Source organism: Callorhinus ursinus, unplaced genomic scaffold (assembly GCF_003265705.2).
Source record: "Callorhinus ursinus isolate GAN/ISIS: 27379988/994484 unplaced genomic scaffold, GSC_fseal_2.0 scaffold18, whole genome shotgun sequence".
NCBI classification, from domain to species: Eukaryota; Metazoa; Chordata; class Mammalia; order Carnivora; family Otariidae; genus Callorhinus; species Callorhinus ursinus.
Window position 1 is genome coordinate 1923172 of NW_027397080.1, and position 12490 is coordinate 1935661.

The following is a 12490-nucleotide window of genomic DNA, read 5'->3' on the forward strand; positions in this document are numbered from 1 at the left end:
AAGGTGGGGGTGGATGGAATGAGCAAGTTCCAGAGGTGCTGGCTACTTTTTCAGTTCCCTTTGGCTTATCCCACCAGCCCCACACCATGCCCCTCAGTGCCCCAAGGATACTGCGGCTTCCCATACTCCAGAGTGTCATCCCCATCCACATCCAGGTCAGCGTCGCTGTCCGGATTCTCTTTGCCACTGCACATGACGAAGCCAGAGCCTGTGGGAAGCAGGGTGTGAGCAGGGCCAGGGGCCAACAAGACTACACCAAAGGTGCCCCTTCTGTTGCCTCTAGGTAGGGGCTCAGGTTTGGGGCCAGGTAAGGGCCAGGCAGAAATTTGGGCCTGAAACATAAACAGCCAATTACTTAGGTACCCTTGGCTCTGATGTTTCAGTCCCTTTCACGCTGTATACCTCATCCTTCTCCTCTGCCACTTCCTGCTGCTCCTGGTGCTCTCTGCTCATAAACTAGCCCATTCATATACACTGTCAGGTCCTCAGGAGACACTCAAGCTAGTCTGCTGTCCACCTGTCTTCCAGGTCTAGGAAGAGCAGGAAGAGGACACAGAAATTCAAGGTCTACAAAGCCACCCCCCCCAAGACCTGGGCATCCCCTGTGTCCCATGGTCCACTGTGACAGTCCATCAGAGGGAAGAGCAAACTGGCTAGGGCCAGTCAGAGCCACACAGCAAGACCCCCAGCCAACGTCCTGATTTTGGCCGCCAGGTCCCTGCCAGCAAAAACACCAGGCAGCTGTTCAAATATTTGGTGTCTGAAGCGCCTGACATTAATTATTCATCTCCACCTCACTCAGCCCAGATTCCTGGACAAGTGCAGTTAGAAAGGGATTAGGAAGGGATGGGTGAGGGAGAATAGGCACGCACACCTGCTTCTCAAAGCAATCCACAAAGGCAACCAGGCTGGGTGGAGGCAGGGCCACGGGCCAGGCAGGTGGCTGACCTTACACCAAGGTGCACTTGGCCCAGCCACAGGCAAACCCTTGGCCAACGGGGAGGGGTGAGCTGCTGAAGCCACATCAGGGCCCCTTACCTGCCCTGTCGCTCTGACACCCAGACTCACCCTTCCTTATGGGAGCGGTCAGGGGCCACAGAGCTGCTTCTCCCTCCCTGCCCCTACCTCCGCTCCGTGGTCTCAGACCACATCCCACTGGTAAAGCATAGCAGCCCTGCCAGGATGGACAGAGATGAAAAAGGTAGAATCTGTGGCAAGTAGAATCCGCAAGGAAATCCTCAAAGAGGCGAGGAAGCAGCTCGGGGTTCTGCCTGATGACCTCAGAAACGTCTTCTTGTCCGTTCTTTCCACTCTCATCAGGACAACAGTCTTACGATGGGTCCTCAAGCCTCTTGTCCGTGCCTTCATCCTGCTTACCAGGTAGTTCTGACCCTTCCTTTGCTGGCTCCCAGACCAGCTGTGGCTTCCCACTGCGTGCATAACCTCCTCAGCCAGACCCATCAAGACGTGGGTGTACCTACTTGGCCACCTCTACTCTTTTCTTCATTTTACTCCATAAGCACTACGCCTACAGATAGACTCTTTACTGCATCTCACATGACCCCGTATGCCCTGCTCTTGAGACTTTTGCTCATGCTATTCACTCCATGTAGAATGTTCTCCATCTTTCAAGCCCATTTTCTTCCTGATCCTCCTTCTCCCACCTACGCCTCCAGTCTCACAAAGGTTTCACCCATCCCAAAGGCAAGGAGCATGAGGGAAAGAGAGCCGCTAGGCACTGCCTAGGCGCCACCCCTCCCCGACAATCCTCATTTCCCCTCTGCACCGAGGCACCCACAAACTTGAGGCAGCAGGCAGGTCACAGCAGGGCCATTAAGCTGAGAAAACACCAAGTTACAGCTCTGTCCCCTGTTCACAGCCAGGTATCCTGACAAGCAATTCCCTCCTCGTGGGTGAGTGGCACTTCTATAAACCCTCTGACAGTCTGGGAGACAAACTCTGCCATCAATCAGGATGTAGCTATCAGGTTCACTTACAGCCTATGCCCCCGAACCCTGCCAAGGCCCCCTCCCCCAAGTACACACAGCTCAGCAGCCAGCCTCACATCCTCACCTCAGCCGTGCCCTGCCCAGCCCTGCCTGGTGAGTGTACAAAAAGGAAAGCAAAGGACCCAGGGCAAAGCTGAGGAAACAGGGTAACACAGAGCTGCCAGGAAGAGTCCCAGTTTCTCAACACAGAAAGCAGCCCTGTGGCCTGAAGTCCTCTCCTCGGCCAGGCCTGGACCAGGACTCCTACTCCAGCGGAACATAGCTACTGTGCTTTCCTCGACCCTCCATGTCTGTTTGCGCACCAATGCCTTCGTACATCTTGTCACCTCTCCTCCCTCCTGGTCTACAAAACAAACACCTGCTTGTTTTGCAAGTCTGACCTAGCTCAGCCATGCCTCCTGCTATGAACTCACAGTGCCGATGCGCACAGTTGCTCCAGAAATACTTCCTGAATGAACTCACCCCAACAACATTCTTTCAACCTTTACTGAGCTCATCCTCGGCCTGGCTTGGCACTGGAGACACAGAGTTTCAAGATCTGATCTCTACCCTTGAGGTGCTGAGTGCAGAGACTTCCCCAGGTATTTCTACATAGGTGTCCCTTCCTTGGTGTCCACCCAGACTCCTGCGCAACTCCAAAATCATAGTTATTACATGTATTGTCACAGTCTCTCATCAAACTGCAAGCCCAGGTCTGACTCATTGGTGTGATCTCAGCATCATCCAGCAGAGCTGGCCAGGCCCACAGCCATGACGGCTAAACGGTGACGGTGCTGTCCTGTTAGGTCCCGAGAGCCCTGTGTCCGAAAGGAGGCTGAGGCCCGAAGCCTCTCAGGACACCACCTCAACCTTCCCTGCCAGACCCCAACCCCAGCTGGGCAGTGACGACCTGCCAGGTAGGACAGAGAGCACGGCACATCTTATCTGCCAAGGAAAAGGCCTGTCTCTGGTCTGAGCAGTTTACTATGACCCTGACCCCATCCCCCAGTGGAGACAGATGTTGGGAACCTCTCCCTACCCCCACAGGTGTTCAGAACAGGCTGCTACTGCCAATTTCCCTCTTATGCTGCCCCAGCCTGCTCCAGCCTCCTTCCCAGCACATTAAACTTTATTTTCTTAATGAAATGTCACTTGCTGACTTCTGGCAGAATCATAATAAAAAGAAACTGCCATAAAGCCATTTTATGCAGACAGCGGCTCCCCCCTCCCCCCCAGCTTGCTTTGAGAGGAAGGCTCCATAGCCGTTTTATGTTCTCAGCTGCTGGAACATCCCAAGCCAGTGCTCAGAGGCAAGATGGCACACAGAGCTCCTTTCCAAGCCTCTGGCTCCTGTTCCATGTAGCGCTGGGGATAACAAGCAAGCTGCCACTCCTGCTGCTGCTATCCAGGGAAGGGATTCAGCTCCCAGGACCTCCAAGTTGACCTGGGGGACCCTTCAGTCACCAGGGGAGGCCCCTTGCTATGGCTCAAGCCCACCGAGAGTGGTGCAATGTGCTGGGCTGCTGTCTCTAGGCAAACTAAGCCTGCTGGTCAATGATGCTCAGCAGAGTGGGTTCTGGAAGGGTAGGCAGTGTGAAAAATCCCTTCCCTCCAAATGAATGCTTAGCAACAGAGAAGAAGAGGATTAAGTGCAGAAATGATAGGCAAGTCTAAATTTTATAAAAATGACCCCTCTCCCATAAACTCATTTCTTCCTGGGTCATCGAGAAGGGGAAAAAAAAATCAGTGTTAATTTAATCAATTGATTAGGTGATCGATTGAGAAACTGGAGATGCCCGTTCACTGGGGGCACTAACGTCCTGGAACCCGAAACCACAAAAAAGGAGCCATCAATTTCCTCACCTGCTGCTCTGAACAAAACCTGAGCCCAGGGAGAAAGGAAAGTCTTGGGGCCCTTCAGAGGCCATGCTCTTGGGGGGGGGGGAGACGGGCAGCAGCTTCCGGAGAGTTTTACACTGGAATTAGTTACAGATGCAGTTACGGTGTCTTGTGTAAACGCCATCGATTGGGGAGCTGACAGTCTCGGGAGCTGCGATGCGGGACAATCAATCGGCCTGCAGTGTCACCTGCCACCTCGCTGAACAGTTGACAATGCAATTATCCAGTGTGGAGGCAGGGAGTTGGCGTGTGTCAAACGCACTTAGCCACTTTCCGGGCCTCCTCAATAACGCGTTTCACTGCCTCACGTCAGGAGAGACGCAGAGAGACGGACACCGTTTGAAACCATTGATACTTGTTCCTTCTGCCTGCGCTCCCTCCATCCCAGCTTAACAACTGCGTTCCAAAAGGCCATTAAAATCCCCGTCAGTTGCCACAGGGGACAGAAGGTGCCCTGCTCCCTGCCACCTCTCCTCAGGCAACAGGTAGAACTAAAGGTAGCAGGAGCTGGAAGGCAGCAGCCCTAGCCCTCGCCGTTCCAAGACTGCCTCCTGCAGCCGGCTGCTCTGACACCTGTCACTGACCTGACCACGCGGCCGGCGGGGCTGCACCAGGGGACACTTGTAGCTGTGGGGGCTCCCATCTTTTGGGAATGAACATGCCAGAGGGGGCAGCATCGAGGGGAAGGCCTAGTTCTCTGTGCCCTGGGACTCACAATACCTGTTGGCCCCTGACCCAGAAGCTGGTGATGTTTTAGCAAGTCATAGCCCATTAAAAGATCGGTGCCAGAGCTGCCCTGCCTGTCCTCTCCATGAGAGCTCATCCCGGGCTACTTGGAACCAGCCTAAATCCGAGACAGGAACTTGAGAAAGATGTAGTCGCTAGGCCAGGATTTGGGTAGGGCAGAGGTCGGCACAGCCGGTTCTCTAAGTACCATCATTCTCGCTCCCCTCCACCTGTTTGAGTCAAAGGGGCTCAATGCTAGATTCTAGTGACTCGTTTGCTGTCAGGGCTCACAGATAAGGTGCGGCACCTCCTAGTTCTTGTGCAGTTTCCTGGGAAAGGTTTCCATCTTGCCACACTCTTGTTCCCGCCCCCATCACTGTTACCTTATCTGAAACCAACCATTCCCGTGTCCTCTCTCTCTAGCCAGTCCATTCCAGAACGATGGGCTCCAGGCTCCCCAAATCCAGCTGGGTGAACTTTCACTAGCAACCAATACAGGGGAAGGATCAAATCTCACCATAAGTCTTTTCTAGGACCCAGGAGCTGGAGACAGGAAATGAGGAGAAAGGTGTGGCTCGTTCATCACATACCTCCTTTGACTACAGATAGGAGCAGGTTTGTCCCCAGGGGCTGTATTAGTTTTTCCCTGAGGCCTGCTGCTCTAGCCCAGAGGCCCTTTGCTCTGCCCAGGGCTGGCATGGTGCCCCAGAAGGGATCTTTTTCTCCTAACTGCTAAGCTCTCTCAGGGGAATGCTGGGGAAGCACTAGGCCCCATGCCACCCTTTATGCAACTCTAAAGCTGGGTGGGGGAAACAGCAGTACCAGACTAGGTTCTGAGAGGACATCAACAGCTCAGGCACACAGCCCAGGATTTCTCTGAGAACTGGAAGTCCACAGTATTTCCTAGACACTGAAAGTTTTAGATCTTCCGACCTACTGTCTTGAAATCTTTATTTCCTTTAGCCTCTTAAAGATCTGTTTCTAGCTGTACCTATCTTGGTACTGCTTACTTACCTGTTCTGTCTGGTCCTTCATTTTGTTCTAGAGTCCCAATTCCAAGCACTCCGGGCCTGAGCTACCTGGGCTTTGCCCTCGATAGCCACAGGCCTATCTTCAAGGCCTGTTCCCCTCAGCCAAGTATCTCCACCAAAACTCTTGCTTGTTCCCTGGCTCCATAGCAGATTACATTCAAGGTAACAGATCTGCTCCATCAGATCAGTTCCCAGTGGGCCTGGTGGGAAGCTTTGCTGAGGATGATGAAGGAGCCCTGGTCTGGGAGGAGGGATAGGGGATGATCGGATACAGGAACTTATCTGCAATTCTTCAATTCTTTCATATCTAACAAGGACAGCAATCTCTGTTCTGTCAGCACGTACAGCGCAGCTTAAATGGGCCTCACCACTCGCCCGCTCATCCTGCCTCTGCTCCCTCTCTCTGAAGTCGGCTGGGCAGCTTCTTCAGCCGGCGTTATCACTCCCTCTAACCGGTCTTGGCAGGCAATCTAATTCCTCCTGAAAAGGTCACCGCCATTTTAACTGCCTTTCAATCACATTAAGCACGCGCTGCCCGGCTTGCGGCCCGGCCCGCCCGGCGGGCGATCAATGCGCTGCACTGACACCAGCCCGCCTGGCGGGGCCACACCCAACCCCCCAAGAGTTGGGGCCTACCAGTCCTGGCCAGGGAGGGTAGACTGACAGATGGCCGGTTTCTGCAGATGGGGTTTCAGGGGCAGAGGCAGTAAGGATCAACCAGGGCCTCCTTTGATGCCCTCCCTCCCCCCCACCGAGGAGCCTCAGCCTCCTCTGCTCCACTGCGCCCCGCTCTCTGCCTCGTGGCCCCTGCTGATCTTGCTGTAAAACAGCCTTTCAAGTCTGCTTGTCTTTTGACTGCACTAAGCTGTTTAAGAGGCGGCCGCAGCTTCTATCAGGCAAGCTGGAGCCATTCTCTGCAGATAAAGGCACCTCCGGCCCTGCTCCCTCTTCAAGCCTCACTCTCATTCTCGCTCTCCAAATCGCTCAAAGAAAAGCCCCCTTTGAACTCCCCTCAGGAATTCTTGAAAGGAACAACCTCACAGTGTAAACACTCAGGGAAAACTGACACCCGCCCAGGGCCTAAGAGCACTGCACACCCGCTCTGCAAGTACGTCCGGGCACAGGGGAAACACTGTCAAATCAGCAGGCCCCATGTATGTAGCTTTATCCTCTGTAAGCCTTGTCTGGTGCCCAGAAGGCATCAGGTCCAGCTCGGTGCCAAGAAACCTAAGAAGTTGCCACAGTAATGGAAGATGTATCTGCAGCTGCCAACTGTGAACCCAGAGCAGCATCCTGCAGCTGACCCTGATGGGCCACCACCAGACACCTGTGTGTCCCATTTCCAGGATCCTGGGCTTTTTGCTGCTCATCCTCCTCCCAGGGCCTCAGACACTCTAAAACTACAGAACAGGACCAGAGTGAGGTGGCAAACGAACTTTCTCCAGCTCAGGCTGCGGCAATGGTTTGGGCTGATTTACCGTCCTGACACTCTGGCTTGCCCCAGATGCTTGGGGACTGAGAGAAACCCAGAGGCATAATGCCCCACCTGGACTTGGAGCCCCTTCACATATCCAATCTGCACTGTACGGCGCTGTGGAGACCGCTCCTCGGGACCAACCCATGCAGCAAGGCCTGGACAAGGCAGAGACCCTCTTCCCAGCTGCTGTGAGATTCCCCAGGGACCAGACCCACCAGTACTCCCCCGGGGTGTTGCCCAGAGAACTGGAGGCAGATGGGAAGCAGACTGGTTCACTTAATGACTACAAGTCGCAGGGCCAGCTGTGCTTGTGCACAGGCAGAGGAGAGCTGGAGGCCAGGAGGCAGACTCTTTCCCTTTTCCCCTGCCCAGAGAAGGGGAGTTTGACAAGAGGACATGACCCTAGGCATCCAACCAGTCTACTGTTTGACCTGGGGTGGGGGGGGTGGGAGACTTCCACTGGGCGAAGCCATATCCCTCCAAGGAGCTGGAAGGGCAAGGGAGCTGTGCAAAGCCCTGCAGATCCCTCTGCAGCAACTGGAGCGAGCCCAAAGGAAGCAGGGAGCAGCTGGGCCCAGGCCCCTCTTGCTTCAGGGCAGAGGGCGCCCAGGGAGAAGGGATGGGATCAGAGCTAAAATTAGATTCACCAATGAAGCTCATGGGAGGTCAAATTTTGCCATAACTCACTCTCTCCTCTGTAACTGATTTCCCCGACATGGGGCTGAGGAGGAGGAGGAAAATCCAATGTGTTTGCCTGGAAGCCCTCAGGGCCCCCAGTGCTGGAGGTGTACAGCAGGTTGCTGGATTCTCATTTATCAGCCTTAAGAGGGATGGAGTGATAAATGCATAACCGTCCCTTTAATATTTTATGCAGGTGCTAACGCGGCCTGGCTGTCACCTTCAATGCATCACCCGAGGCTGAGAGCCCCCCCCCCCGTCACTCCTAGCTTGCAGCCTCACAATTCCATTTCCCCACCCAAATACATCCATTTTAATATGCACATCACAGGCAGGCAGCACGGTCACAAAGGAGCCCCGCCGGCAGCAGTTCCCACGTGGTGGAACGGGTGACCAGCCACCAGCCCTGGCCTCTTGGCTCCCAACAGATGAATACCCAGCAGAGGCCCGGCCACCAGAGCACCAGTGCTTTACGTGTCAGCCGCTTGTACCTCGGAAACCACCTTCCAGGAGAGTGGTGGCCCGTATCCGCTTCTGCCCGCACCACTCATACTCCTCAAAGCGGTTGCTGTTTTCATGCTCGATGTCCACGGCATCATCCTCGGCCACGCAGGAGCCTTCCCTCTGTGAAGAGCAAAGTAGGATCATGGGTCCCGGGCCACCACTACTTGCTCCCCTAGGTCTACAAGGAAGGCACAGCCCTGGCCCCCAGCTCTAGCGCTCCTTTCAAGGAAACCAATCCAAAAGTCAAAGAACCTGGGCCTCTTCCCAATAATTTTCCACTGGAGCCCCAGGGGAGGAGTGGAAGCGTGAAAGGAAAGGAAGAGGGTGAAGAACAGAGAGGAAGAAGCTGCTGAGACCACACGGAGACCCCAACACAGCCCCTACATCTGGGGGCAGTCAGCAGCTAGTGTCAGGGGAAGCAAGGGGGGAGGGGAGAAGAGGTAGGTAGTGATGGCCCCTCTACCTTAGAAAGGCAATGCTCCACATGCCTACTCATCTCCTGCTCCGATCCTGCCAGGGGGCGGTTGCACAGGGGACATACCTGCCCTTCATCTTGCTTCCTCCGTTTCATTTTCCCAATCCGAGCTGCATGGAGAAACCGAAAACAAAGCACAGAACAGGCAGACGGTCACTGTAGCTCCCAGGGTCCCAGTGGAGCTGACACATCCTGACCTCTTGCCAGCCATTAGCCCTTTTGTTCAGTGCCTGATCTGGCCGCCATTATGCAGCACCTTCTGCTCCTTTGGGGACTGGGCCTTGCCAAGAGCACCTGGGGAGGAGACTGGTGCTAGGCCAGCAAAGTGTCCACTCTTTGGTCACAGATAGCTCAAGTTCAACCCATACCGTCCTACCTGCAGTGCTCAGTAAGTCCAATGAGCAAAATCTCTCCAAGTTGCTAGGTATCTGCGCAGAAAGCCAAGACCATGGGCTTTCTTAGAGAACATCTCTTGGCTAGAACCCAAGGTCCCTCCATGGGGCCAATTTGTCTTGCTGGTCACTCATCAGCTAAAACCCCTTCTGTTCCTGGGCCAAGGGCCCTGTGGCACAGCCCTCAGTGTCCTACCTAGAATCTCTCAGGAAGATTTTCTCTCATGTCCACTGGTCCCATTTTTTACAACGGAATGCTTCATAAATTTGCATATCATCCTTGTGTTGGGGCCATGCTAATCTCTGTGTTGTTACAATTTTAGCGTATGTGCTGACAAAGAAAGCACTTCGCTGGTCCCATTTTACAGAAGAGGAGACTGAGGCCCAGTCATAAAGGTATAGAGGATCTGAGTCAGAGAGCCCATGGTACCTTGAGCGGACAGCTTTCATTGCGCCTACCCAAACCTGTTCCATCATTTCTAATCAGTGCAGGGGGCTGGCAGGCCCCTGAGGCAGACGGCTGCCTGCCATGCTGTCCCGCAGGGGGCTCAATTCCAAAGTGCACACTGTAAGCCCAAAGCACTGCTAATTAATGCTGAGAGATGCAATCATTTCTAATTAGCTCACTAATCCCTCTCTGCAGCTCTCCTGTCACTGAAGCAGGAAGGGGTCAAAACAAGGGACTGCCACCCTCCCCGTGCAATAGCAGGAGTAGAGCTAGCCACTCTGAGATCAGACTGATTGAGGGGTGTGGGAGCCAGCCAGGGAGAAAATGGTTCCCCACTGTAAGGCCAGGAAAAACTTTCTCATGGATATTGACCCTGGTGGGAAGCTCATGAATACAGTTTAGGGAGGGGAACACAGGTGAAAGCTGACGTTACAATTTAGAGCTTCAGCTGTGTATTAGGCTCAGCATCAAATACCTTACACAAGGTAGCTCATTTAATTCTATATTCAACCTGAATCAAGTTTGCATTACCCATTTTAACAGAAGACGCTTAAGGCTCAGAGAGAACAAGGCACTTGCTCAAGTAGCTAAAAAGTGGCAAAAACAGGAGAAATCAGGCCTGACTCCATAGGTTAGAATGCTCTCCTCTCCTAAGAGTACCACACCTGCCCCGACTGACAACAGCAACAAAGACTGATCTGTGAGTGTGCTAGGGCACTAAGAATACGTACATGGGGACCTACCTCTTGCCTGTTGAGAGTCTGAGGCAGAGAGCTACTCCAACTCCAAAATAGTAGCTCTAGGAAGACCCAAACCAATAGGAAAGCCATCACCCCACCAGAGATGGCATGGAGTTTGAGAAATCTTGGTCTGTAGCCTGGCCCCAATCTTCAATTTCCTGTGGTCTCACTACAGGAGAGGGGACTATGAGTGCCCTCCTTGATTTTGTAGACAAAGATCTAGATCCCTTCACCTTGACTGTCCTAAAACTTGGAATTTCAGGCTTGAGCCACCTTGGCACGCTGCAGCCAGGGCTGGGATGGAGAAATCATCAGAAAGGTGAGGGACCCTGACAGTTCTTGAAGCCCATATGGAGCAGTGTGCCAATATAAAGGGCCTATGACAAACACTGATGACTGAATAAAGAAATTAATCTTAGAGAACTGCGAAGGAGAGCATGATACTGTACATTGTTCTTGCCCAAGCCACCCGGGACAGAAGATCCCTTATAATCCCAGGAAAGCACCCTGATGGGTTGGACAACATCTGAACATTCTCAAATAACCAAGGCAGGTTTGGTTTAACTTGCCATTCATCTTGTAAGTCCTGAACTAAGCTTACTAAAGTGTAGGTAGTTTGCTTAAGGAGGGAGAACGACATGGTCACAGAAGCACAGATTTTGGAGGTAAATTTCAGTTTAAATCATGGTTCAGTTACATCCCATTTGCGCAATTTTAAACAAATCACCTTCTCCTCTCCCAGCCTCAGTTTCCTTATCTACAAAATGTGTTACCACTTTCTTCTCAGAAGTACTATGATAATGATGATTAACATGGTGTCAGGCCATAACGAATGCTTTCCCTTTCCCGGATCAGGGCTCAGCCAGGCAGCAGAAACCAAGTGGCAAGAGGTGGAGATCCTGAATGTCCGACATAGCCTCACTGACTTACCAGCTGGCCCAGAGACCCTAAGCCCCTTACAGCCAATACCCAGATATACCACACCCTAGATAGCACAAAAAGCTCGGTTCACCCAATTGTGTTCAGCAAATAGTAATGCTCCAGAGGTCTGAATCCAAAAGGGGGGGGGCACCAGGTAGTGCATACACGACGTGCTTTCAGAGAAGGCCTCTAAGAGCTGTCGAGCCCACGCTGATCACCTTTGTGAAATGTGGGCCGACTGATAACTCAAAGAGCCCTGGGATGAGTTAGTTCCTGTTGCCGTGGGAACTCCAGATCTCACTGCATTGTCAAGTCTCAGCAGAGAGGCTGTATTCACACTACTGGGCGCTGATTAAAAACTGGAAGAAAAACATTCTCAGCGCCCTGCCGGCTTGTACAGTGAGGTCCCAGCAGTTTGCAAATTCAAAGCTGAGCTCCCGAGTGGAATTGTGTAGCTTGTTCCTCATTCTCTGGTACTTATTGCCCGCCAGGGTTCTTGAAGGCCTTTAGAGAGGCGTGGGCAAGAGCTGGAACCATAACCTCCATTAGACAGACGGGGAAACTGAGGGCGGCCGCCCTGGTTAGCACTCTCTCAGGCGCTGTGACTGCGACGAAGCCCAACCGCCCCTATGTCGAAGAGACCCAGGCAAGCCTGGAGCTGCAGGCAGCGAGGGAGGGAGGAGGCCGGGGGTGGGGCGGAGGGAGGGGCCGGGCAAGACTCACCATTCAGTCGGGTCTGCCGGTTGGCTCGCACTCGCAGGAAGGTCTGGGAGAAGATCCCGGGCAGAAGCAAAAAAAAAAAAAAAAAAAAAAAAAGAGAGAGAGGGTGAGAGAGGGCGTCAGGCGCGGCCTGGAGCCCTGGCCCCCGCCCCAGCACTGGACCCCGGTCCCGGCCTGCCCCGCCCCAAACAGCCCGTAAACAAACCTACTTCCTCCCTCCCGCCGGCCCCCCTGCTCCGCCGGCCGCTCCGGGCCCTCGGCATAGCCGCCGGGGGATGCTCTAACGGGACCCCGTGGCCGCCGCACGGTGCCGCCCCAACCCCGGTCTCCGGTGCTCTGGGCCCTGCGGCCGCCCGGCCGACGAGGGCGGCGATGCGGGCGGATTCCCCCCGGCTGCCCGGCGGCGGCGGCACCTCAGCTCCCACCGGCGGCGGCGGCCATGTTGGCCCTGATCACGTGACCCGCTGCCGTCGCGCGCCGGGGTGAAAGTT

The 12490-nt window shown here is 54.1% G+C and overlaps 1 protein-coding gene and 1 non-coding gene across 4 annotated transcripts in view; both read right to left on the reverse strand.

Annotated features, from left to right (window-relative positions):
- The window catches only part of RNF220 (ring finger protein 220), a 220643-nt gene that overhangs the window by 6852 nt on the left and 201301 nt on the right, over nt 1-12490 (reverse strand). Inside the window, exons 1-5 of one of the 3 annotated variants that reach the window (XM_073902710.1) lie at nt 12209-12463; nt 12003-12045; nt 8767-8888; nt 8291-8423; nt 112-208 (exon numbers count right to left, since the gene is read on the reverse strand). In XM_073902710.1, coding sequence (XP_073758811.1) covers nt 112-208; nt 8291-8423; nt 8767-8888; nt 12003-12045; nt 12209-12262 — 449 coding nt within the window. In that variant the 5' untranslated portion in view covers nt 12263-12463. Of the gene's footprint in view, nt 1-111; nt 209-8290; nt 8424-8766; nt 8889-12002; nt 12046-12208; nt 12464-12490 lie in introns of those variants that run through there. The other 2 variants (XM_073902709.1, XM_025855931.2) reach the window with 2 other exon arrangements.
- Nucleotides 9414-9517, reverse strand: LOC112812422 (U6 spliceosomal RNA). Its single transcript, XR_003205279.1, has one exon. It is a non-coding gene; the product is annotated as a U6 spliceosomal RNA (small nuclear RNA).